At 39.3% G+C, this 27963-nt stretch overlaps 1 protein-coding gene across 1 annotated transcript in view; it reads right to left on the reverse strand.

The window, feature by feature from the left end:
• Window positions 1–215: 215 nt before the first annotated feature.
• ARAP2 (ArfGAP with RhoGAP domain, ankyrin repeat and PH domain 2) overlaps window positions 216–27963 on the reverse strand; it is a 198232-nt gene continuing 170484 nt past the window's right edge. The window contains exons 28-33 of the mRNA XM_075260332.1: window positions 23093–23232; window positions 14559–14641; window positions 12880–12915; window positions 11827–11890; window positions 2600–2713; window positions 216–997 (exon numbers count right to left, since the gene is read on the reverse strand). Of these exons, the coding sequence (XP_075116433.1) occupies window positions 668–997; window positions 2600–2713; window positions 11827–11890; window positions 12880–12915; window positions 14559–14641; window positions 23093–23232 (767 nt within the window). The 3' untranslated portion in view covers window positions 216–667. The remainder of the gene's footprint in view (window positions 998–2599; window positions 2714–11826; window positions 11891–12879; window positions 12916–14558; window positions 14642–23092; window positions 23233–27963) is intronic.

Raw genomic sequence — 27963 nt, forward strand, 5'->3', positions numbered from 1 at the left:
TTCCATGATGGAGAACTTATTTGTATATTCTTTTACCAGAATTCCTAGTAGAACAGTTGCATATGTATGGTCTTGTGATATCAAAATTTAGGCTCATGATATAAAACTCAGACAATCTGTGAGTCCAAAGGTAAATCACAAATTATAATAGAAAATGGAGTTCAGTATTTATAAAATTAGATAAATACATACTATCATTAGTTCATTAAAAGGAAAGCCTAGAAAACTCTACATTGTTTTGTCAAATATGACAGAAAGAATTGCACAGCGTGCATCATTATTCTTCTTGCAGACTCTATGGTGGAACCCAACAGACTCCATAGGCTCATAGGGATCCATTGGGTTACATAAGTGTGTTATATGGCAGAGCTGGCCCTTTGTTATTTCTGTTTTTATGCTAACATGATGGAACAGAAATATCAAAATCTTAATGGAAGTGTGAATAGAGTAGTAGAAAATAATCTTGTTAATGCATAAGATCTTAACCAGTCTCATAAAATTCCTAGAATAAATAGCCAACACCTAAGAAATTTACGTGTAACATAAATGAGTAAAATACTGTACAATAATTAATGTATTTCCAAGACTGAAAATGAATTAATATAAAATCCTTTTGTTCCTACAAGAATCATTCCTGTCCTTTGTATTACGTTGAGAATCACTTCTATTATTCCCTTTCGGTTTTGTCTTTTCTGCTTTTCTGAATAACCAGGTTTAGCTCCTTGATAACATTCTGGGGCAGTTGTATGTTGGATGACAAGTCTTTGTTCCACTGATCAGCCGGATTGTGTAGTCCCTTGACATTCATTGTTTGTGTTTCTTTGGTATCTTCACTGTAATTCTTAGGACTGTCAAGGTCAACCAAACTGTAGTGTTTCTTTTGGGTAGTAAGCCTTTCTTCATCTTTATAGTCGAAAGCATCCACCATCATAGACAGCCTTTGTTGTACTATGCTGCTGAGTTTTTCATGTTTCAGTGATCTGATTCCTTCACTAGGCTTAAGATTGATGAAAATAATATGCATTAAAATATTGTCTAAATATATAGTATAACATATATCTATATCTATATCTATATCTATATATATATATATATATATATATATATATATATATATATATATAGCATATTATAACAGGCAAGAATGATCCGCTTTATTATAATAAATTATAATTATATTAGACTTAATAATGACATAATATTACACATAATAATGTAATATAACTACATGCAATAAGAATGTAATTACATTAAGTTTTCACACAGTATAGAATATGTCTTAATAATAGTACTAATAATAAGATCATCTTTAATATTTAGTAAAAGGTTATTTTCATCACTAGGATTTGCTATCAGTAGGGTCTGTCTGTCAGGACCCAAATAACCCTAAGAGTTATAGTAGCCCTGTGGCCCATCAGGATCAATGGGCATCCTGACATTCGGGTCCCCATTATAAAATTATGACATATTCTAGCAATATGATATCACTTTGTATATGGTATAAACCTTCACACTAAACCTAAAAAGTAGAGATGAGCGAGTAGTGTTCGATTGAGTAGGAGTTTGAGCGAATACTACGGTATTCGAAATACTCGTACTCGATCTACTAGCTGTTCGAAGTTTAAGGTTCGATGCAGAACCAGCGTTAATTGGCAGAATGCTATACATTGCCAATCAACGCTGGTTCTTCTCTTACCTTTAGAAGTCTTCTCCGTGCAGCGTCCCACGAGTATTTCCCCCCATAGACTATAATGGGGTTCGAATCGGATTTCAAACCTCGGACATTTTAGTGTTTGCTCATCTCTACTAAGAAGTAAAAATACTAAATCCAAAAATACTAAAAAGGAATTTAGCAGAAGAAAACATTGGCCAAAGGATTTTCTGCAAGTTCTTATAGCAAAGTCTTCTTGGACAAATCGTGTAGAGAACATGGGAGAACATTTCCTTCTGATCTTTTCTGTTTAAAGCACTGCAGGAAGAAACGCAATGAGTTGCCGCTGCGGTTGTTCCCACAGCGCTTTATTGCTGCGGGACGTCCTATGGGGCCTTAGCTTTAAAGACATTTAAATACACGGTTGCAGTAAACCTAAGCTTGTCACTTAACACAAGAAAAGCCATTGAAAAGGTAAATGGTAATGTTTGCTGCAACAGAGCAAAGTTAAACTTTGCTACATCTATACAATCGTCATAGAAATTACTCACAAACTTACTGTGACTTGTGACCTACTCTTTCGTGCTGTTTATTCAATACATTTGATCTTCAATTTTTTTACTTTTTTTTAAAAATAATGTACCCATCATTGTATACATTAACACCATTTTCTGGTCATCCATGTTAAAAACCGACCATGTAACTACTATTTATTGAAATGGTTCCCCCCAAACAGAGTCAGAATGATATTAATCAGTCTTTTTGTATAAGAACCAGCTATTCATCATACAGTGAGACAGGGTGCTGTTTAATCTTCAAGCACTTAATTGATATTATTATCCGCACTAATGTAGATATGGTGTAATTTAGCATATTTCTGTTACCAAGTACATAATTATTCAGACAAAGCACTAAAATACAGGCTTGGATATAATAAACCAGGCTTACTGTTGGCATGTGCATTCTTCCAATGGTGCTCTTTATGGCTTTCTCGTAAATTTGTAGATTCTTTGATGTTGCAACGTGTTCATTTCTTCTTCTTGGAAATAAATCACCAGCATACTGCAGGAGACAATATTGTTACATATATATTTACTAATATTAGTTCAAAACTGTTGTATCAAGAAAACAGTGGCACATTTATCAATGCAAGACCGACGCGTTTCTGTCTCCATTTTTCTGCCAAATATGTGTTTCCTGGGGAGCCAGAATTTCAGAGCTTCTAGAAACCGATAGATATGAAAGTACATACAACAGACTCATAAATATGTCTAAAACTATGAACAGATGTCATAGTTTAAGACAATGCCCCAGTCTGTCTTTGTACAGCTTCACATGTTGTACAACATATTTTCTACACATGAGCAACTTTTGGACATCGAGAAGGATATTAGAAGCTCCATACTTCATCTCCAAACACTTGATGTTAGTCTTAGCACCTTTTCCTTCTTATAAACTTCCATGAAAACAACATCATTACAATTAATCAAAGAAAATGTCAAGTAAATTTACTGAACCTCAAAGATCCTAAAAGTAATACTGCTTATGAGTACTCCATCATAGTACCACTGTATCATTGGTCCATAGGCACTACTTAACCTAGAGGGCTGGATTATTTCATCCTCATTGACCAAAAAAACTTTCATTAATAAAAGAAAAATCACTTTTTAATATAAATTGTTTTATATGTCACCTTTATTCAGTCTCTTGAAAGCACCTAACAATATACAGTATACTGTATACTGTGAGATGGTAGCAAAACCCTTGACAAGATGTATTTCACAACATGACCATATGAGCAGTTGTACACAAATGGATATGGGTATCACTTTAGGATACAATGGCACAGATTCACATTGTTGTTATCACTGGACACTGGTGTAAACATGGTGCATTTCGCCACATCTTTAGGGTATTGAGTTTGAGCTAAACTTTTTCTGACACATGGGAAATTCCGTCAGAAATAGAGGTCATCGGTAAAATGTTCAAGGATGCGCCAAAAATCCACCAAAACTATATGTCATATAGTTTGGTTCAAATTAAGGCAAATAAAAGGTGGTATATATAGACGAGACGGTCTAAAGATATGCCAGATTTATCACCCAGCCTCAGTCACTGTGATAAATCTGGAGCATTTTCGGACTACCTGTCTAAGGGTTGGTTCATATCTGTGTTGGTATTCTGTCCGGGGGAGTCCCGGACAAATGCAATTGCAAGCGCTGTGCAGTAAAAGCACATGGATTTCCATAGACTATAATGGGGTCCGTGTGATTACCTCCAGGTCTCCGCAGGGGTCATATGGACAGGAAAGTAGTTCACAATCTATTTTCCTGCCCGCATGATTTGTGCAGGCAGCGCGCGGCAAGCACACGGACCCCATTATAGTCTATGGGGTCCATGTGCTTTTACTGCACTCCGCTTGCAATTGCGTTTGGTATTCTGTTCGGGGGGTCCCCATGCGGACTCCCCAAAAGGAATACCGAAAGCAGATGTGAACAAGGGGTAAGTTTACAGTGTCTAAATGTTAATAAATCTGGGCCAGTTGCAAAACTACGTTGTCTTAAAAGCTGTTAATCTTGTGGCACACGTCTCTAGACAGGTCCTGCCAAATGGAAAGGTAAGGACAGACACATCTTTATTTACTAAAATGGCCATGTCACAAGTGGCGACAGCTCCTCTTTAATATTTCTCTCCTGGATTTGGACTCAGGTAGACGTCTGCACATGCACAAATGAATTTTAGATGCATTCTACTTGATTTACTTTTAGGTAAGTGCTAGTCATCCTCTTTATCCTATAAAATAAAAAAATACTAAATGAATACCATTGTAGTTTTGAAAAAAAAAAAAAAAGTCTGTAAGAAACCATGACAACAAGAATGAAATTATATTCATTGTTTACATTGATGAATGTATTCTGACAACTGGAAAATGATGCACAAAAGTCAAATTGTTCATTTTAGAAGTTAAGTTTTTCTGTATTTGTAAGTTAATATATTTATTTTACTACATAACCTAAATATATGTAATTATTTAATTCATATTACAATTTTTTATTATAATTTATATTTAATTGCTGTTGTTTAGGATAATTGACTGTATACCGTTGATCTATATTACAATCAGTATAGGTTAATATAAAATATGATAATGTTGATATAAAATACATTGAGGCCAGGGCTATTTACATTCTATTAGTTTCTTTTAGAAAAACCTGTTTTTTTTTTAATCCGAAAAATTAGAACAATATATAAAAAATATAAATAAAATATAATAAAACAGAATATATATATATATATATATATATATATATATATATATTTATTTATATTTGAAAAGCTCACAAGTTTGGTGTGCATGGGGCAGGAATATATGCAGAGTATTGGAAAAAAAATCCTAAAATGCTAGATAAACTGAACTTTTTATATTTTTTATACACATACAGTACATACACATACAGCACATACTCATATATAACTGTCTAAGGAGTAATTTTAATTTATTTTATGTTTGAAAGAAGTAACTTTAACTTCACATGATCCTTTCTACTGTCTGGAAACAATCATCCGCAATCTGTCCATGTCATCCACAATTTTGGATCTGCAAAAAGGCTTGTACAATCCCCTACATTTCAATGTGTCATAAATGCAGGCAAAAATCGGACATGCTTCATAATTTGTGGGTCCTTGTATATGTATTTGCAGTCTTTTCAGGACTCCTGGGGCATATGCAGTTTAATACACCGCTAGAAAGCCGACAGTGCTCTGAATTCAGCGTACTATCAGCTTTCCCATTCTGTGCCTCCAGGGAAGAGCTATCAGTGCCGATACTGTAGCTCTTCACTGTCAGAAGGGTGCATCTGACAGTCAGTCATAAGCCCCCTTCCTCACAGCAGCGTCTATAGTGCTTTACTGTGAGAGAGGGTGTACCTTACCGCCCAGCCATGACGCTGAGGAACATGTGTGTCCCCCCCCCCCGATAGTCTATGGATAAATACTATCGGGAGGGGAGGCGATACTCACCGCTCTCACAGTACAGCGCTATAGATGCTACTGTGATCAAGGGCGTTCTTGACTGACAGTGAAGAGCTACGGTACCAGCACGAATAGCTCTTCACCCAGGGCATCGAACATGAAAGCTGAATTCAGCGCACTGTCGGTTTTCTAGCGGTGTATTAAACTGCATGTGCCCCAGATGGTGAGAGGTCCTCATTAAGCAGATTAGGTTTCTGTTTATTGGGTCCCCAACTGGACCCGACAAATGTAAACCCAAACGCAGGTGTGAAGCTAGCATAAAGTGCCTCAATCTTTATACAATCTATGGATATCATTACATATCGATGCATTTAGGTTATACATCATCATCCACAGTTTAAAAAGCAGTTTACAGAAGACTTTAGACATTGCAATGGAAAAGAAAGTGACGATTCATTTCACTGTTTTCAGAACACTGCAGTATCTAAATAATCTATATTTTAGCAAATAGACTTAAATATGCAGTGTAGATGAATCTCACACATCAGTGCTTGTATTCTCCAGAATACAATTTCATGTCGAAATAGCTGTTTCGACATACTTTCATGCAATCAAACTGATATTAACGCATTTCTCCGTCTCAATTTTCTTTGGATGCTGTGCAGTATAAATAAATATATATATATATATATATATATATATATATATATATATGATTTTCAGTGAATTATTGCAACTCACTCGTCAGCAGATTTTCCAGATACTTATCTGCTTTTGTTAGCTTTATAAATTAAATAAGTAAGAATGTAACGAATCAACAATTTTCTGATTCTCTGAATTTCATGGCTTCTTCTCTCAGAAAAACAAATCGCTGTGTGCCATATGGTAACAAAAAGATGGGAAAAATAGGATTATGTAAGTCAGTGTCAAAGAACACTTTGTTTTACGACTGTTAATATGTTCTAAGTACTTCTCGTATCTTCTACATAGACCACATCTAGACACCTTACAATTCTACGTACTGTAAATAAAAAAAATCTGCACAATATCCAAGATATGGAAGAGTAAACATTGTAAACCAAGATGATCCTTAGATGAAATGATCTTTCTCTTATTGTTGTTAGTAAATTGTGAAGATCAATGAGAACATTTCCATAAAATGAGCAAATTCGCCCATATCTGACTTTTAAGAAGGATTGTATTGTACGCTAACATCTATGGAATATTCAACCTACCATAGCTTTACTAAAATACTGGTGCTTATTGGAGAGGCTATGACGGAAGGAAAGGAGACAGGCCAGGCTAGATAATACCTAAGTTATAGCTCGAAGCCCCTTTTCCACTGCATGGTCCCAGATCGCTTCAGCTCATCTTGGCCTGTTTTTAATACCTGCTTTACACTAGATACCAAGCGAGTGAAAGTGGTGCTGGAAGGTCATGTACCCAAACTTTGCTTAACTTGATCACTATAGATGACAACCAACTACATGAAGCATGCACTTCTTGCAGTTACAAAAAAACTACATTGTACTCAAACCAAGTTAAACCAAACTACATGGTACTGGGTCACATCATTACAGTGGAAAATTGGATTAAAGGGAATCTGCCAGTAGAACCCAGCCATGCAGATAGGTTAAGGTCATCCGTTTTTCCCTTGTAAATTGGGCCCTGTGTTGCCGAGATATTGCTTTTTGTAACAATACAAATGAGCTGTTTGGAGAAATGGGGGGGGGGGGGGGCATAGTAGCTTCTCCAAATAGGTGAATAGAAACACACTTATTGCTTTAAAGAGCCCATTTACAAAACAGCAATATCTCAGAAACTGAGGCACAGATTTAGGCTGAGGCCCCTTTTTTGTTGTAGATCGTGTTGCGTTTTTTGAACCAAAGCCAAGAATGGCTACAAATGAAATCTGAAAACTATAGAAAGCTCTTATACTTCTAACTTCTGCTCAATCCACCGCAACAAAATCTGCAACAAAAAAGCTGTGTTTCCGCAACATGAGGCCTTAACCTCACAAGGAAAAAACACTTTGATTCTTTGATTCTTTGGGTTCAGGTGACAGTACCTTTTTAGGTCTCCGTCAAGTGATTTATGTTTACTATTGAATGAATGCTCGCTTTTTGTTTTCTTAATGGTGTTTGTCAATAGTATAGACCCAACAAAACTGTTGATAGAACTAATATGGATAGGTAAGTTATAAAGCAGCTAAATCATTCCTGTATGCATTTTACTCAGTCTCATGTTACAATGAATTTACGATTCCACACATGCTCGGCTGTAGTCAGAACTGCCACAGGGATAGGGTAGGAAAGACACACATGTGCAGCCAGCTCTGCTCATAGCAGCCATAGCACCAGTCAGGACAGGACCCTGTTCTGGAGAAAAGTCCATGTCCCAGAAAAAGGAACTGTATCATCAGTGGATGGAAATCTACTGAATCCCATCCAGAAATTGCAGAAAAATGCACGAAATGGACTTGCTGTGATCTCCAAAACCATTGCAGTTTTGGAAATGTCAGTATGTCAATTATAAGTATTGAAGCTCCAGTGGTTTACCTATGGGAATAATAGAAGAAAAAAGGTTTCCTTTGCAGACTTTCTGTGAAAAGCACTATGGGAAAAAAAAAAATACAATGTGTTGCTGCCATGGTTTTAACGCATCGCTTTTTTTCTGTGGCCAGCTACATGGGGCCTTAGTCTTAGGGCAATTTAGATAGATAAAATAGGTTGGTGGTGTAATATTGTTGAGCTGAACCATAACTACGTAACTGGTCTTTTATATAACGTATTCATTTTTCACAGAGTTACAGTAATTGTACAGACTGTGATAATACAAATATATTTAAGAATATTTCCCTGATGTTTCAAAGTAATTTTTTAGGTTGCTCTGTGGTTTCAATACATAATTGGGACAAATGAGTACAATATGAAGAACCAGACACATTCATGAGATGGTATAAATAGTTACCATAGTTTCCAGAATACTATGAACAGACTTAAAGCTCCCGTGTTCAGGTTATTTTCTTTTAATAAAAAAGTTATTTCTCAAGTATTAACTGTTCTAACCTGTTACGCAGCCTTTGTGCTGGCAGTGCACTCCATTCACTATTATATAAGGAAAATCAAGAGGGGTCTCACCCCTGTATTATATTATCCTAATGATATCAGCTTGGGACTTGCTTACTGGGACTAGTATTACTAGCAGATTTAGTCCCTATTAGTGTAGCCGAGGTCTCATCTCTCCAGTGTCCTCCAGATGTCATGCAGTGCGGTCTGGTTGTGAATTAATTTGGATCAAGCAAAGTATCTGAGCTTTGGAAAAGAATAGACATAGAATAACAGGCATAGAGAAAGGGCAGGTACTCACATAGACAATATCATTGGTACCCCTCGTCACATAAATAACTTGAATCTTACAAATGTGATAATAAAAAAAATTCTATGAAAATGAACAAATGAAAGTCAGACTTTGCTTTTCAGTTCAACAGAATTAAAAAAAAAATGTCAATGAGACTTCTGCACCTCTCAGCTGTTATTTTGGCCCACTCCTCAAAGTACTCCAGTTGTCTTGGGTTTGAAAGGTGTCTTTTCCAGACGCCATGTTTCAGCTTCTTCCAAAGATGCTCAATAGGATCTAGGTCAGGGCTCATTGAAGGCCACTTCAGAATAGTCCAATGTTTTCCTCTTTGGGTTTTGAGTTTTGGGTCATTATCCTGTTGCAACACCCATGACCTGCGACTGAGAGCAAGCTTTAAGACACTGGGCAGAACATTTCTCTCTAGAATCCCTTGATAGTCTTGAGATTTCATTGTACCCTGCACAGATTCAAGACACCCTGTCCCAGCTACAGCAAAGCATCCCCAGAACATAACAGAGCCTCCTCCATGTTTCACAGTAGGGACAGTGTTCTTTTCAAGATGTGCTTCATAAGCATAGAGCTCATATGCCTTGCTAAAAAGTTTGCCTTTTGTCTCATCTGTCCATAGGATATTCTCCCAGAAGCTTTGTGGTTTGTCAACAGTTTTTATTTATTTATTTTTTTCAGATTTAAATTATTTTGGTTACCATTGTGGGTTTTTATTTCATTAAACGAGGTGTACCAACAATTTTGTCCATGTGTGTATATAGGAGGGGACTCCTATAGTGAGAGGTATAAAGAACAGTCAGAGAGCTAGGCTAAGGAAGAAAGCTCCCAACAGGGGTGAACCTACCCCTTTTGCCGCCCGAGGCGAACTACCGAAAGCCGCCCCCCGGAGGGGGCGGACCGAAGGGGCATGGCCGCATGAAGGGGGCGTGGCAGCGCGAAGGGAGTGGGGATTAGCGCCGTTCGCAGGCAGAGAGCAGGCACGGAGATGAAATGTTCTCTGCCTGAGCGTGAGGGGAGGCTGCTGGAGCAGCGCTGCTCCAGTGGCCTCCCCAAACCACCGCTCGGTGCTAAGCCAGTCCAGGACAGCTTGTCCTGGACTGGCTTAGGTAATCAAAAATGCCACCCTCCCTGGGGTCCTGACATAGCGCCGCCTGAAGCGCTCGCTTCAGGTCGCCTCATGGGAGGTGCGGCGCTGGCTCCCAAAGATCAACAGGCACAGAAAGTCAAGGGCGGGATGAGGAAGACAAAGCAGAAAATAATTGTATGTAATCCACATGTGGACATGTCTCCAGACAAACAAGTCTGGCAAGCCCAACTTTATCATCTGGTGCTGTCAGGGAAAAACAGACACGCAATTGACCCTATTATAGTCATGGTCTCTTGGGATTTGTTGTCATCATTAGATTGTTTTTCAATTCTTTTACTCATGTAATGGACTAGAAACATACTGTGCCAGCACTGTGACCAGGGGGCCCTAGAAGACAAGACCCACTTCCTGTTACACTGCACCAAATACTCAGCTGTGAGGGCCGTCTACTTCCAAAGACTCTCTGCCCACATCCCAGACTTCATATCTGCAGACGAGAAGAGGAAACTCTACATCCTACTGGGAGAAGAAGAGGCCACTGTGGAGATCGCTGCCCAATACGTGTCCAGCTATCACCAAACAAGAGGAAGATGAGACCCCACGGACTGTTATACCCCAAACCACCCACCCCACCTCCCCATATAGTGGCCACCAACTAAGAGGAAGATGAGACTCCACGGACTGTTATACCCCAAATCAACCACCCCACCCATACCCACCACTCCCCCCCCCCACACTCCAACTCCCCCCCACACTTTACTAGCTTTGACAATGCCAAATATCTATTTGGATGTGCCAATAAAGCCTGTTTGATTTGATTTGATTTGAGAATGGACAGAATGAAGCAAATGTGAATGCGCCCATTCAATAACTGAACATAGAAAGTGTAGATGAGCCATGGCAATAAGTGCAAATCATTGTGGAATACACAACGGCTCAGCTACAACAAGGATAGGCAGTTTTAATGACAAAGCAATTCATATCAGAAATATCTCTCTCTACGTCATCTGAAGTAGTGCAATTCTCTTGCTAGATGGACTGAACGTCACTTAAAAACACCCCCAAGGATGTATGAGTAAGTACAGACAAGGTTTAATATTTCACTGCGAGTATTCTTCAAGAAATGGAGAATGACAAAATAAAATCTCTTCACCAACAATCAGTTATGGTCAGACAGTTAATTTTTGTGTATCAAAAATAACCTATTAACAATAGTAATAAATAACTGACTGTTTTTATGGACTCTTCTAGCACGGCACAATATACCGTAGACACGAGGCACATAATTAATTTTAATTGATGTACCTGGCATTCAGCTAAAATAACTTTTAATACGAAGGTAACAAAAATTAAATGTCAATGAACAAATGATCTAACAAAAATGTCTACGACTCTACGCAAAAAAAAAAAAAATGAAAAAAAACCAAAGTTAGTAATTTATATTGCTATCCAGATCTGTTAAGTAAGGCAATGTTTTTTTCATCAACATTTCCATTACTATAAATCTGAAAGATAGTTAATTAGTATTCCTGAGACTCATCATAAATTTTATTGGTCATGATTGAATTCTAGCCAAATTTTATGCATGATGCTTTAATACCCAAATCATAAAATCATTCCCAGCAGGTTGATTTGTGACTCTTCAATAACAGGTTTATGACTTGTATAATATATCTAGAAAGAAAAATGTGTGTCTTTAAAATCACAGAAATATGTGTAGGCATTGATCTTGCTAACACTACTTTACCTGCGCATTAAGAATACTGATCAGCCACTCCATCTGGATCTCCGCAGAGTCACAGCACAGATACCTGGAAATAGATTAGAGTATAATTAGAAAACAAGATAGAAGGACAGAGATATAATTCATGTTATATACTGTAAGTGTCATCCATATTATAGAAACCAGAACAGAAAGAATTTGTGAGCTGTCATTTCCGAAAATGAAGATGAGAAACTCTTTTTGTCTGCATTCATTTCTTACAAGACAAATAACTTCTACAATCTTTAGTTGTTAAATGTGTTGGCAATCTTTTTCTCGAAAGTTAGACTGGCCATGTAATATTGTCGTACAAAAAGGTTATGCTAGGTTCATACCTGCGTTTGGGTCCCCAAGTGGACCCAAAGAACGAAAAGCCAAAAAACGAAAACCTAATCTGCTTAAAAAGTGGTTACCCACGAACCCCATAGACTGCAATGCTGTCCACTAGGCCAATTAAATCAACCAAAAATGAACTTAATCTTTATCAAAAACCTTGTAGATATATGACCTGGTGTTGGAAATAAAGTTATTTGGCAACTACTGGTTATTCTAATCTGTTACACTGTTCAGTTTCTACAATGGCAGTGTATGCCATTCACTACTATCGACCAGTAGATAGTGTGATAGAATAACACTCCATTCTAATAGAGAACAGGGAGCCATCCTTCTTGGGACCTGTCGAGGGTTGTTTGCTGGGACTCCCCAAAATTAAACACTTATCATCCAACGTTCTAACAGTTTTACAGTATTAGGTGTTATAGAGGATAGTATAAGAGCATTATGATCACTTATTTTGCATAAATTATTATTATTATTATTATTATTATTATTATTATTATTATTATTATTATTTGTTCATTGCTACTTACAGTACTTAGTGATTCACTAGTCTATTAGGACATCACTTTATGTCTACCGGTTGCTCATTTCACAGTCTCTTCCTTAGCTCAATTATTTTTCTTATTCACTGTACTTTATGTGCAAAGTAAATACAATAAATGCAAGAAAGGTCAATATATTATTAAAATGTATTCTTACCATTGATGTTTTTCTAGACAAATTGTCAATCCAAACCTGAAAAATGTAATAAAATTCACTGCTACAAGAACTATAATTTACAGTAAAATAGACTAAAATATAGGCTTCTAAAGCTCCAGCAGAGGTTTTCATGCTTACTATATAAATTTCAAGAACTGTTTTTCATATTAATATAAATTGGGTTTCTTTAAGGTATATCAGAAGAGACTGATCAATAGACTAAAAGACTATGTAAATAATTTTAAAGACTATGAACATGTTTGCACTGTTATTGTTTACTTGCTCCATTGTCTTCATTAAAATCTTCCAACTAATTTGGTTCTGTTGAGACTGTGTAACTCCTTCACATAGCTGGCTGTAAATCTGCTTCTGATATGTCATGTCACTTTCTTTGCTCTCTCTTCTGTAAGTTTTTTAAGATAGTAGCAGGGAAGAGGGGAAGTTTGTGCACAGCAGATGAATGTGGAGGTGCGGAACAATTAACTTTTTGGATAGGGAAAATCACGCTTATGAGTATAAGGAAGAAGAATCACAACAATTTGCAGGGAAGGGAATTTAACACAGGTTGTACCTTAGTTTACAGAGAGTAAGATTGACAACAGGGGGGTAGTTTTAGGAAGGAGGAGAAATCAGACACCTTAGCATCACTGTCTGCCAGCACAAAGAAAAATATTGTAGACTCTCATGAGCTGTAAAAGGTGTAAGCAGTCCAGGAATAATTCTGTTCATATGAAAAGTGAAGACAACCGTTGTCCAACGTGTATTATTTGAAGGGAACAATAGGGGAGGGGGAGTGAAAGAGCAGGATAAAGTGGAAATTGGAGGGTGAAATTTAGAGCAACTCAACTTAAACTAAAAAATAAAAACATTAAAAAAGTTTGAGCAATTTATCAATCCCTCTACACCAGTTTTGTGACATAAACAGATGATATCATGGTCATTTCTTGCACCAAATGTGTGCCACAACCACTGTTCTGTGCCTAGCTCGCCATATTGTAAGAATATAGGTGGAGTGGGTCAGGAAGCAAGGCAGTCCGGGGAAGCCTTGGCCTGACATTGTAACTCCTGGCAGTCTTATGGCATAAGTTATATCAGAAATCTATGCCAGTTCCTAGCTATTCTGGCACATTCATGGGAGTATACCTGGTTTATGAAGAGGCTGAAACGTCTTGTCCTGCATCTGTTGAGGCCTTTTATTTATTATTTGTACATAACGCTAGTATTAATAAATCTCTCCCATAATATTTAAACAATTTTTTCCATTTCAAATGTATCCTTCAAGAATTACATAAACGTGTGCAATTTTTTACATTATATATCAATTTCTTACAGTTTTCAAGATCTCTGCTTGAGGTTTGGGAATCAAATATTCTTATTTATCTCGTGAAGTTGAAAACCCATAAAGATGCAATAAATCTTACAGCTTAGTGTCCATATTAGACAATCCTGCGGGAGCTAATTACATCATCCATGAAAATGTAGTCTAATGTTCAGGCAGTGTGATGTTATAGAGCAAGAGGAGCTGTGAAAATTGATGTATGGCCTTATGGGAAAAGATTCGGTATAACCCGTCATTTATTCATTGAAATCTCTGTTCTTTATATGCAATGAAGTTAAGGTTAGAAAATCATTAATATTCTGCACTATATTACATTGTTGAAATTTTCTTCTTTACAAACCTTGTTGGTGGTTTCACTTTCTTCCTCACTCCTAGGTAAATCTTGCATGGGACCACCGGTAGCTCTTTATCTGGCTTGATGCTCTGAAAATACATGTCTACCATTATTGCATTGTTCACAAAATGATGCCATGTCAGTAGTCATGTTATTTTGTTCCTGTTTTTTCTATGTTGCTACATGTTTTGTAACCACCAATCACTAATGCCTTCTGTATTACAATTTACTACAGGAAATCAAACCATGCAACTACTATGGCACCCCTCTTTGCTAGTTTTCTAACACATGTTATATAACACATAACACATAAATAAGCCAGTAACCCCCATACCCTATCCCCTCCATAAATCAAGCAGACCACACACCATAGATAGACAACTACCATCAATAGATACCAGTCAGTATCATGAATAATAGTACTAAGTATAGTGAAATATGAGAAATATTCTACAGCTCACTGCATACAGTACAAATGAAAACACCAATATCACAGTAGAGTACACCACATAAAGCACACTTTTACTGGGGCTTATATATAGTTACAGGGTCAATATAGCCTCCTGAGCTTTACTGTAGAGCTATTCTGGATCTTATAGGATCCAGGTGCTATGGAATTTCAGACAAGGAGTCCTAAACTTGACGCAGCCTCAGTCCCTGCCTACTTGGCTCAACTACCCTAGGCAGTAGCAGGACAACTGGGCAACAGTCCCTTCTCTGGATACATGTTACACAGTACAGGACAAGAGAAAGCAACACAGAAGCAGAGTCAGCAAGCCAAAGTCAAACCAGAGAGACAAACCAAAATTGAAATCCAAAAGAATAATAACAAGGAAAGACAAAGGTCAGAAGTCAGTAAATACAATACAATAACTAATAGAACCACTTAGCAAGGACAGAGTCATAATAGCCAGAAGACCTGTGTGGGCTGTGACCTCTTTATAGGAAGTCCAGAAATCACCCCAGACTTGATTGATAGATAAGCTGTCAATCACAAAGTACGCAACAGGTAACACTAACAGTGCCAACACAAAATGATCCAGGAGCAGGTAATCATGAGCAGACATGCCTCCTGCGTTCTACTATGCAGTCCGAGGATGGCGAAGAAGTTCAAATGGGTGCAGACGTAACACCAGCATCTTCTAAAGTTCCCAGACATATCATGGCTGCTCTCTTAGCTTTATATACAGTGATCAGAAAAGCAGTGGCAGTAATAAACCTAACAGCTGGCTCCTTGATTCTGCAGTTGCACAATCTTGTGCAAATACTTATTTCAGTAGAGACACACAAGTATGTCCTTGCAGAGGCAGATGAATCTAGCTGCTTACATACAGATGTGCCCACACTCATCTGACCTCCAGTTTGTTTAAAGGTCCCAATTTATCTTGAAGATAATTCAACACAATATAACAACATGCTAGTAAAATCCTTGAAGGGCTGCAATACACCCTTCCCCACTGGGTAGTCACACAAATAGGATAGTTAGCATATCACATTGTGATAACTTGTCACCAAACCATGTTGTGCTGATAAAACTACTTGTGACACACACAGCTAAACATGTCCAGATATGAGAACTACTACGGGATGACACATCTGTATGTCGTACTGTATATTCTGTGTGTAGTTCATTAAGATTATGATTTAAAGGGGGTCTTAAAGGGGTTTTCCTATAAGCATAACCATATTTAATTACCTACAACTGTGAGTATGGCAGTGTCCGTCCTAAAACCCGTTTAAGAGTAATCTACCGTTCCAGCTTTTACTTGAGTTTTGAAACTCTATCGAAATATGAATATTGGAAAATAATAAATGACCTTGTCTAGCGAATTACATTTTATGACAAACCTTATAATTTACTGCATTTTATCTTATTTTATCAGAGTATTAAATGACTATTAGAGATGAGCGAACAGTAAAATGTTCGAGATTCGATATTCGTTTCGAGTAGCCCCTCAATATTCGACTACTCGAATCGAATATCAAACCCTATTATACTCTATGGGGGGAAATGCTCGTTTCAGGGGTAGGCAACGTTCGATCAAATTATACTTACCAAGTCCACGAGTGAGGGTCGGGCTGGATCCTCCAAGAAGTCTTCTCCGTGCAGCGTCCCCGCGGCATCTTCTGGTTCTGAATTCACTCTGCCAGGCATCGGGCCTGGGCAGAGCCGACTGCGCATGCCCGCACTACAAGCAGACATGTGCAGTCGGCTCTGCCCAGGCCCGATGCCTGGCAGAGTGAATTCAGAGCCGGAAGACACCGCGGGGAAGCTGCACGGAGAAGACTTCTAAAGGTAGGAGAAGAACCAGCGTTGATTGGCTGACTGTATAGCATTCAGCCAATCAATGCCACTCAATCGAATACTACTCGCTCATCTCTAATGACTATAGATAAATAAATATTAAAAATATTCTATTCAGCAAATGTGAAACATGTCTTACAATGCACAGCAAGGTCATACATGAGACATCTCCTAAGTACTGACCATTTCTAATCCATAACATTGCATTGTTGTTAAATCTCATTGATCAATATATTATGTAGCTACAAGTAACTATGTTCTCACACTTATATCCAAACCTTTTGTCTATAGTTCCAGACAGAGTGGAAAGAGATATCCATTTTAGATCTCAAATCTCCTTAGATAACAGACAATGTGCACACTGATCTATTTGCATGTTATAAGATATTGTCATAGGGTAAGGATTAGAGATGAGCGAACAGTGTTCTATCGAACACATGTTCGATCGGATATCAGGGTGTTCGCCATGTTCGAATCGAATCGAACACCACGTGGTAAAGTGCGCCAAAATTCGATTCCCCTCCCACCTTCCCTGGCGCCTTTTTTGCACCAATAACAGCGCTGGGGAGGTGGGACAGGAACTACGACACCGGGGGCATTGAAAAAAATTGGAAAAAGTCATTGGCTGCCGAAATCAGGTGACCTCCATTTTAGACGAATAGTGGATTTCAAATCCGGGTCATATGAGAATGTGAACTTTGTGACTATGAGACAGGGATAGCTGTACAGGCAGGGATAGCTAGGGATAACCTTTATTTAGGGGGGAATGTTATTAAAAATAACTTTTTGGGGCTCTATCGGGTGTGTAATTGTGATTTTTGTGAGATAAACTTTTTCCCATAGGGATGCATTGGCCAGCGCTGATTGGCCGAATTCCGTACTCTGGCCAATCAGTGCTGGCCAATGCATTCTATTAGCTTGATGAAGCAGAGTGTGCACAAGGGTTCAAGCGCACCCTCGGCTCTGATGTAGCAGAGCCGAGGCTGCACAAGGGTTCAAGCGCACCCTCGGCTCTGATGTAGGAGAGCCGAGGGTGCACTTGAACCCTTGTGCACCCTCAGCTCTGCTACATCAGAGCCGAGGGTGCGCTTGAACCCTTGTGCACACTCTGCTTCATCAAGCTAATAGAATGCATTGGCCAGCGCTGATTGGCCAATGTATTCTATTAGCCTGATGAAGTAGAGCTGAATGTGTGTGCTAAGCACACACATTCAGCTCTACTTCATCGGGCTAATAGAATGCATTGGCCAGCGCTGATTGGCCAGAGTACGGAACTCGACCAATCAGCGCTGGCTCTGCTGGAGGAGGCGGAGTCTAATGTCGGACCTGAATGGAGACTGGTGTGGAGCGATCTTAGACTCCGCCTCCTCCAGCAGAGCCAGCGCTGATTGGTCGAGCTCCGTACTCTGGCCAATCAGCGCTGGCCAATGCATTCTATTAGCCCGATGAAGTAGAGCTGAATGTGTGTGCTTAGCACACACATTCAGCTCTACTTCATCAGGCTAATAGAATACATTGGCCAATCAGCGCTGGCCAATGCATTCTATTAGCTTGATGAAGCAGAGTGTGCACAAGGGTTCAAGCGCACCCTCGGCTCTGATGTAGCAGAGCTGAGGGTGCACAAGGGTTCAAGTGCACCCTCGGCTCTCCTACATCAGAGCCGAGGGTGCGCTTGAACCCTTGTGCAGCCTCAGCTCTGCTACATCAGAGCCGAGGGTGCGCTTGAACCCTTGTGCACACTCTGCTTCATCAAGCTAATAGAATGCATTGGCCAGCGCTGATTGGCCAGAGTACGGAATTCGGCCAATCAGCGCTGGCTCTGCTGGAGGAGGCGGAGTCTAAGATCGCTCCACACCAGTCTCCATTCAGGTCCGACCTTAGACTCCGCCTCCTCCAGCAGAGCCAGCGCTGATTGGCCGAATTCCGTACTCTGGCCAATCAGCACTGGCTAATGCATTGTATTGGCGTGATGAAGCAGTGCTGAATGTGTGTGCTTAGCACACACATTCAGCTCTACTTCATCGGGCTAATAGAATGCATTGGCCAATCAGCGCTGGCCAATGCATTCTATTAGCGTGAACTGAGTTTGCACAGGGGTTCTAGTGCACCCTCGGCTCTGCTACATCAGATTGCTACATCTGATGTAGCAGTGCCGAGTGTGCATCAGATGTGTAGTTGAGCAAAACTGACTCAGCACTGCTAAGTCTGCATTCGCATAGGAATGCATTGGCCAGCCTTCGGCCAATCAGCGCTGGCTCTGCCGGAGGAGGCGGAGTCTAAGGTCGGACCTGAATGGAGACTGGTGTGGAGCGATCTTAGACTCCGCCTCCTCCAGCAGAGCCAGCGCTGATTGGCCGAATTCCGTACTCTGGCCAATCAGCGCTGGCCAATGCATTCTATTAGCTTGATGAAGCAGAGTGTGCACAAGGGTTCAAGCGCACCCTCGGCTCTGATGTAGCAGAGCTGAGGCTGCACAAGGGTTCAAGCGCACCCTCGGCTCTGATGTAGGAGAGCCGAGGGTGCACTTGAACCCTTGTGCACCCTCAGCTCTGCTACATCAGAGCCGAGGGTGCGCTTGAACCCTTGTGCACACTCTGCTTCATCAAGCTAATAGAATGCATTGGCCAGCGCTGATTGGCTAATGTATTCTATTAGCCTGATGAAGTAGAGCTGAATGTGTGTGCTAAGCACACACATTCAGCTCTACTTCATCGGGCTAATAGAATGCATTGGCCAATCAGCGCTGGCCAATGCATTCTATTAGCGTGAACTGAGTTTGCACAGGGGTTCTAGTGCACCCTCGGCTCTGCTACATCAGATTGCTACATCTGATGTAGCAGTGCCGAGTGTGCATCAGATGTGTAGTTGAGCAAAACTGACTCAGCACTGCTAAGTCTGCATTCGCATAGGAATGCATTGGCCAGCCTTCGGCCAATCAGCGCTGGCTCTGCCGGAGGAGGCGGAGTCTAAGGTCGGACCTGAATGGAGACTGGTGTGGAGCTATCTTAGACTCCGCCTCCTCCAGCAGAGCCAGCGCTGATTGGTCGAGTTCCGTACTCTGGCCAATCAGCACTGGCCAATGCATTTCTATGGGGAAAAGTTAGCTTGCGAAAATCGCAAACTGACAGGGATTTCCATGAAATAAAGTGACTTTTATGCCCCCAGACATGCTTCCCCTGCTGTCCCAGTGTCATTCCAGGGTGTTGGTATCATTTCCTGGGGTGTCATAGTGGACTTGGTGACCCTCCAGACACGAATTTGGGTTTCCCCCTTAACGAGTTTATGTGCCCCATAGACTATAATGGGGTTCGAAACCCATTCGAACACTCGAACAGTGAGCGGCTGTTCGAATCGAATTTCGAACCTCGAACATTTTAGTGTTCGCTCATCTCTAGTAAGGATGTTTAATGTATTTAAATATATTATATTACTTAAATAAAATGCATCACTGGTCATAAAGTTTTAAAAGGATTAATATCCAGCAGCGTTTAGAGGATTGTGGTCTCAGTAGGACTACTAAGGGAGTGTGAAACAATATAAGATCAGGTTTCGGGGTGGCTCCCCCTATCCTATAGGTGTAGTAATAAATTATTAAACAGATGAATACATAAATATTCAACATAAGTATAAAAAGTTCTCCATAAGTTATAGAAACAATGGGGGAATTTATCATTCCCTTTACAGCATTGATGGTATTGAGGCACACACTTGACCCTTTCTTGGGGCAAACATGCACCTCAAGTCCCGATCCGCTCCTTGCGCACTGCATTGCAAAGACGGGGTTTGGGGCAGGTCGAGCCTCGGTCACCTCGGCCCAACTGATATACTGAAACTCATACCAGGTCCTATCTGGCATAGATTACCGTTCTGGGACCAGGATTTCCAATAGATTTACAAAGAAGCTGCAGCCTCTTCATAAATCTCTTACTCCCTGTGCTAATCAAGCCATTTATTAAGACTGGCGTACAAAATCTTAAAGATATTGCCCCATTGTATCGTGAAAACATTTCTGGAGGCCTTTCAAATAAAATAACTCATTTAAGAGATTGGCATGGTCCACTGAAATTGTAAATTTACTCTGTCAACTTTCAGTCAACTGACTATGTACGGATTTTTTTTTATAGCACCTAAAATCTAGACAGCTTACAACTAGACTAGATTTAGATAGAAGTATCTAGGTGACTTAAGGATATGATCCACTGCTGGTCCAACGATTGCAGTGGAGTTTTTAAAAAAATTTGTCTAGCCCCCACCATTTCTGAGAAATAAGTGCAGTTAGTTTTGGTGCCTGATATGCTGCTTAGGCTTTGTACTGTCAGGTGAGTGGTTTCAGGCAGAGGCAGATAAGGGGTTTTATCCAGAGTTCCAATAAAGGGGAACAGTGTCATAGCTCAGAATCATACGCCTCCTGTCGACACTACCCATCTGGCAGTGCAGAGCCTAAATAGCATATCACACACCAAGAACTTTTTACTCGGAATGGTTGAGGCTAGAGATAAATTTCCACCCGCGCTGTATTCAGTGGAGCGACATCTAAAGAATGATACAAAGAGCTAGACTTAGCAGATGTAGCTATAGGTTCTCTTTAAACATCACATTTGATAGATCTGCATTCTATCAGCTTGGTAAACTATCCGTGTCACTTTCCCACCTGTTTTTGGAGCAAGGGATGTAGAAATGCAAACAAATGCAAAAATTCGTCAAAGTTTACTTTGCATTGATACATTTCCTGTCTTTTTGTTTAACTCAACATCAAAGCCATATTAATATACACTTAGCACAAACCTGATGATATAACAAATCAAATGTGTGGAATTTCTGCTATGAAGTGGAAATCTCAATATCACAATGAATTCTTAAACAGTATGCCACTATGTTTATTATAGAAAAGCAAATGCTGTGAACAGTTTTATGGTTTACATATTGGTACGGTATAGTCTATAGAAAAAATTCATTCTGTGACATTGAATACAGAAAGAAATGAATCGACACAACTCGAAGAGCTGCATTTTTACCTGCTTGCTATTTTTATTATTATATTTCAGCACAAAGGAAGAGATTTACCGTATATACTCGAGTATAAGCCGACCCGAATATAAGCCGAGGCCCCTAATTTTATCATAAAAAACTGGGAAAACTTATTGACTCGAGTATAAGCCGAGGGGGGGGGGGGGGGGGGGGGAGAGAATGCAGCAGCTACTGTAAAATTTCAAAAATTAAAATGGTCGGAGTTTTTGGGTGCAGTAGATGCTGGGTGCTGGGGAAGGGGAGGGGGTGTTTTGGTTGTCTGTCTGCCCCTTCCCGGAGCTTGAGGACTGCTTTTTTGTTTCCCCCACTAGGGTATCTCCAGTACTCCTATTAACCCCTTCCCGACGGAAAAGGAGCACTGCAGATACCCTATATTCAGTAGATCAGGCACTTTCAGACACGGGATACCTAATGTGTTTGTGATTCACAGTAATTTTCTACTGTTGTGTCTATTCTAGGGAAAGGAGGGATTTGGAACTTCTAAATTTTTTTATTTTTTTTAAAGTTACTTTTTTTCCCACTATTTTATGGGAGATTCTATACATTGATATTGCTGCTGGTCATAGACCTCCCCCCCTAAGGAAAAAAAAAATGCTGACTCAAGTATAAGCCGAGGGGGGGGCTTTTTCAGCACAAAAACTGTGCTGGAAAATTTGGCTTATACTTGAGTATATACTCGAGTATATATACTCGAGTGTATTACTGTATTAATGTTATACAGTTTAACTCACACCAGTCAGGCAGATAAGGTGTTAAAGTAATCACAGTAACTAACTAGTGTGTGTGAAAAGTTTGGCGCATCTTGCTAGTCACATTAGACGCTTTTAACTTCTTGGTTGGCCATCTTTTCATCAATACTTTGCACCATTTTGATGCAATTTTGGGTCAATATCTAAAAAGAGAGTACTTTTCTCTCCGCATGATTCATACAGACACCACGTTTTTAGAGACAGATTAAATTTGATAACCTGACTTTAGGAATGAGGGTGCAGAAGAGGGAAATGGCGCATCTTTGGTGCCACAGCTATTTCTATCTGCACCAGTAACTTCGCCCCAGGGAATTTTGGAGTAAGTATACTCATGTTTGTAGTTAAAGGAATTGTCTGTTTGAGGTTTAGTTTGCTTTTATGCAGAATGAACGTTATTGAAATATTGTAAAGAGTACAGTATTCCGCAATCACAAACCAAAATATTGAAATTCTGTTACCTTTATGTCTTTGTAGATAAGAAGCTTTCTTTCTCTCAATACAATGTATTTTTCCTGAAATTTATTTCCGGAAAGCCGTTTTGATGAGTCCTCTTTGTATTTCAGATTACCTGATTGAATGTGTCGGGAGATAGTCCTGTCTAAATTAAACAGAAAGGAGATTACTTATGAAGATTATATCACTATGAAGTGCAGTAAAATTATTCCTAAGCAATTCTTCTGAGCAGTTAGTGTTGTTGGGTTATGTGTTACCACGGTTCTAAAATTGGATCCGAAATTACCATCTGTAAGATAATATTCTGTGACCGCAAAATAGAAATAACAGCCAGTGGAGGAAGTAAAATGATATCACAAATATTATCTGCATCATCGATAAAAATGATCAAATATACAGTATATGCATTGACTATATATGTATTTTGATAAGTTAGGAGAAAACCGAAGGGGAGAGCATACAAAGTGTACGTGTTTTGATGCTGAGTTCAGATGCAGCAAAGTTTAACTCCACATTATCAATATATTTTCGTTGTGCTGTGTGGCATCATGCTGCAGTAAGTTAAGTGTCAAGTTTGCTATGTTTGTACATCAAAAAATTATACAAATGGCTGCTGCAAGACTATAAAAACACATCATCTACAATTACTAGATTCAGTGGATTTCTGTTACTTATATCTTCTGTTATATGCATGTTCTGTAGTAAATAAAATAAGAAAATTTGTAATATATTTTATTAAAGCAGGCAGCTTAGTCTACAGAAGCAAGAACACCCCCTCCCCTAAAGGTGGTGATCGCAGACTGCTGTTTATGTATCAATCACCATCCCTAATAGGGCAGCATATTAAAAGGGTTGGCTACTGGAAGATGCCGTTTCCCTGTAAAGCAGATCTATCAGCTTAAAGAAGTTGGCCTGAAATTTTAATGTATGGTCTATTCTTTAGATAGGCCATAAATATCTGTTGTGTGGGGTCCCAACTATAAACAACACAGAGCAAGAAGTAGATGGGTTGGGCACCATTGCTGCAATTCTGCTCCCGTAGATGTCAATGGGAGTTGAGCTGCAGTATCGGCAATTTGACACTATACAGAAAACAGACCCATCTTCTTCCAACTCCATGCAGTGTATACACGGCTGTTGTCTTCCCACTGATCAGATATGTATGAGCTGCATTTTAGAGGATGGGAAGGAGGGATGTACATGTAACAAGAAGGGTCTCTCCCAAAGTGGTGTGCAAACACTACAGAGTACCGCACCACTACATAAGATCCAGCGTAAGACCCAGATATGAGGAGACCTGGCATGGAGTACACTCAGTAAAACCCTGCATTTGGTCCAATACCCAGATGGCAGAAAGGTTCTACTTCCCACAAATTCTAATGGGGAAGAGCAATAACCAGTATACAATTAATTGGCCATAAGTAATCCAACCATTCACCGGTCCTGTCCGGCTTCATGAAATTGTAACAAAATTAAACCCATTGACTGCAATGGGGAACAGAAGGCATCCGAGCGTAGGTCCATTCCACTACAAAATCGATCCCCCCTCACTCAGCCTGTACACTTTGTCATGTGCATGAGACCTAAGACTGTGAGCGAGAATGTGAGGGCAGAGGGGAAGCAAGATATTGCACAATTCTGGTAACACAGCAGGATGCCCATTCTACACATTTATGGAGAGAAAATAATATCTATCTTTTTATCTATCTATCTATCTATCTATCTATCATCTATCTATCTTTCTATCCATCCATCCACCCATCTTCTATCTGTCTATCTATCTATCCACCCATCCATCCAACCATCATCTATCTATCTATCTATCTATCTATCTATTTATCTATCCATCCATCATCTATCCATCCATCATCTATCTATCTATCTATCTATCTATCTATCTATCTATCTATCTATCCATCCACCCATCCATCCTCTATCTGTCTATCTATCTAGAATATGCAGGGTAGGCACAATGAATATCTAATGTACTGTTCAAAGGCAGCAATATTGTAAGCAATAGTCTTACATCTCACATTTTATTGACCTCTAAAATGTATAAGTTTAGAAGATCTCATATCAATATAAAGAAAACTTGTATAAATTCATGTAACCGTTTACATCTCCGCTGTATTGGTTTGTCTTGTTGGAAAGGAGATGGACTTGTTGCCCTTTATTATTGATTTACAATATGGAAGTGAAATCTCCTCCTACGGAAAATGTATTTATATACTTTATATTGCAGAAAGACATAATTAGAGGTGATCTTGTGACTTTAGGGATTAAACCTCACTTAACAGGCATTATTCCTTAATTGCCATTACATCGCTAAATGAAAATACACTTGTTCCATTTACATGAGGCTTTATTTTCTCAGTGATAATCTGCTGGCAAGAGACTTAATCACGAACAAATTGCGAGACATTTAAGACTAATATTAGGAACATTATGTGTGCTTTGGAAATATACACAGTAGTGGACTGGACATACATTTTAAAGTTATTTCTTGTGCTAAAAATCACATCTTGCAGGAGGGAACAACAATTTAGGGAATGGCATTTATTTACTAAAATAAAAATAAATGGTAGAGATAAATGTTCATATATATATATATATATATATATATATATATATATATATATATATTTATTTCCCAGCAGGATTTGGCACCTGTCCACATAACCAAAAGTACCAAGACCTGGTTTCATAACCACAGCAAACTTGCCTGACCTTAACCCCATGGAGAATCTAAGGGGTATTATCAAGAGGAAGATGAGCGACCCCAGACCCAACAATGCTGAAGACTGCTATCATACGACCTGGGCTTCCATAATGTGCTCTGCAGTGCCACGGGCTGACACCTTGCAGTAAAGACCGATGCAGTTTTGGAAATCTCAGCATGTAAATTATACTTACGGAAATGTTTCCCCATTGGTATAACTGAAATAGAAAGTCCTATGAGAACTTTCTGTCTAAAGCGCTGCAAGGAGAACCACAAAATTTTCTGCGGGACGTCTGTGGGGCCTTAGTCTTTGGCTGGGGTCCCACAGGCTGGAATTACCGCGATTTTCCCGTTCCACCATTTTACAGTACTTGCAAAGTGGATGAGATTCATGCAAATCTCATGCCCATTTTGCGTTTAAAAGTGCAGCGCAGACACACTGCAATTTCCAAAACCGACGCAGTTTTGGAAATCACTGCATGTCAATTTTATCTATGGAAATGCTGGTGGCTTTCCTATAGATATGATGGTAACAGAAAGTCCGCAGAAAACTCAGTGAACTTTCTGTTCAAACCACTGCCGGAAGAACCGCGATGGGTTCCCGCCACGGCTTTTCCCACAGCGCTTTAGCACTACATATCATCCCTGGGGGCTTTGCCTTATACAGTTTTTGCTGTGTTTTAATAGTATTTTTTTATATTTTAGGAGCCAGTTGTAGTTTCCATCACTCTTTATTATGTTTTTTGGAAGGAAAAATAACTCAAAACAATTGGTGCTTTGTTTAGTTTTTGGGGTTTTTTTTTCCAGCGCTATGACATTCACTGTATGGGATGAATATTTTTATAGCAGTATTTTTGTATGTGGAGTTGCCTAATGTGTTTATGTTTATTAATTTACATTTTGATGTAATCTGGGAAATGTGAATGATTTAAAAAATATATATTTTTTTACATTTTTTAAACTTTTTATTTATTTGTTTTACAATATACTTCATTAGTAATATTGTGAAATTGATTCAGTTCTATACTATTAACAGGGTGGTTTCAGTTGATAGTTCAGGCATGTAAAGTGTTAAATGTCCGCAATCAGATTGTCATTGCCAGCAGGCATTGTCACCATGTCTCTGATGTGTAAAACAGAGGAGATCCCAGTGGTTAAGATGCTTGCTCAGCTCCTAAGCATACACCAGATTTGAAGTTCTAATACTTATTCAGTTTCTGAGCAGATATTAGATTAAACCTCTTCCTGCCAGATGAGAAAAATATTTTGATGTGACTGGGTGTTGTTAGATATGGGGATGTATAATTAGTTTGATTTTTGTTTATTTACTTTTATTTTACATCTAGGGGAAGGGGTGATTTGACTTTGTATTTTTTTTTTTTTATATTTAATTTTTTTTTTTTAATTAACTATTTTATTAGCCCCCTGCATTTGTTTGTCCCATAGACTGCAATACGATTGATATAGTTAGCGTCAATAGCTATATTAGTATGAGAAGCCTGGGAGCCTTCAGACGACTTCTGATAGTCCCAGTAACATAATGGCTCTTGCGATCTCGCTGCACAGGAACTGTCCTTCACCAATAAAAATGGGGGGAAAGGCTTACTTTAGGGCAGTACTGTGTAGCGCATTGCCTGCACTCTGAGTGAATTCTGATTGCTGGCATTAGCTCCAGATGTCCACTGTATAATTGTAATGTCTCCCTCTGTTTGGGTCTCTGCACCACCCTCCTCGCTTGTGACTATTCTCTTAGATTACGATTTTGTACTACTTTGCTAGATGATCTCCCTTTGTTGTTGTTTGTCTTGTCTTCTTCTGTGTTGTCACATATATATAGGAAGGGCTTGTCGACCAGTTGTCCTCTGCCACCTAGGGCAGTGAGGCAAGCAGGAAGGAACAGCGGGGGCTTCAGCTTAGGGCTCACTGTCTTGTCGTACCCCTTCCCCCAGGTGTCACCAGCAGCTATTTTGGAAATTGCTCCTATTGCAATTCCCTTGCAACAATACAGTGGAGATCAAGCAGTTATAGTGCCACCCTACTACCACCATTTTTAAATCTTTACATACCCGACATCCACCATTATAGTACTGCAGATGACAGGAAGGGTTTACAGTCCTGACATCCACTGTGCCATCATGATGCATGTTGGAAAGGGGC

The sequence above is a fragment of the Leptodactylus fuscus genome, chromosome 1 (assembly GCF_031893055.1).
Source record: "Leptodactylus fuscus isolate aLepFus1 chromosome 1, aLepFus1.hap2, whole genome shotgun sequence".
NCBI classification, from domain to species: Eukaryota; Metazoa; Chordata; class Amphibia; order Anura; family Leptodactylidae; genus Leptodactylus; species Leptodactylus fuscus.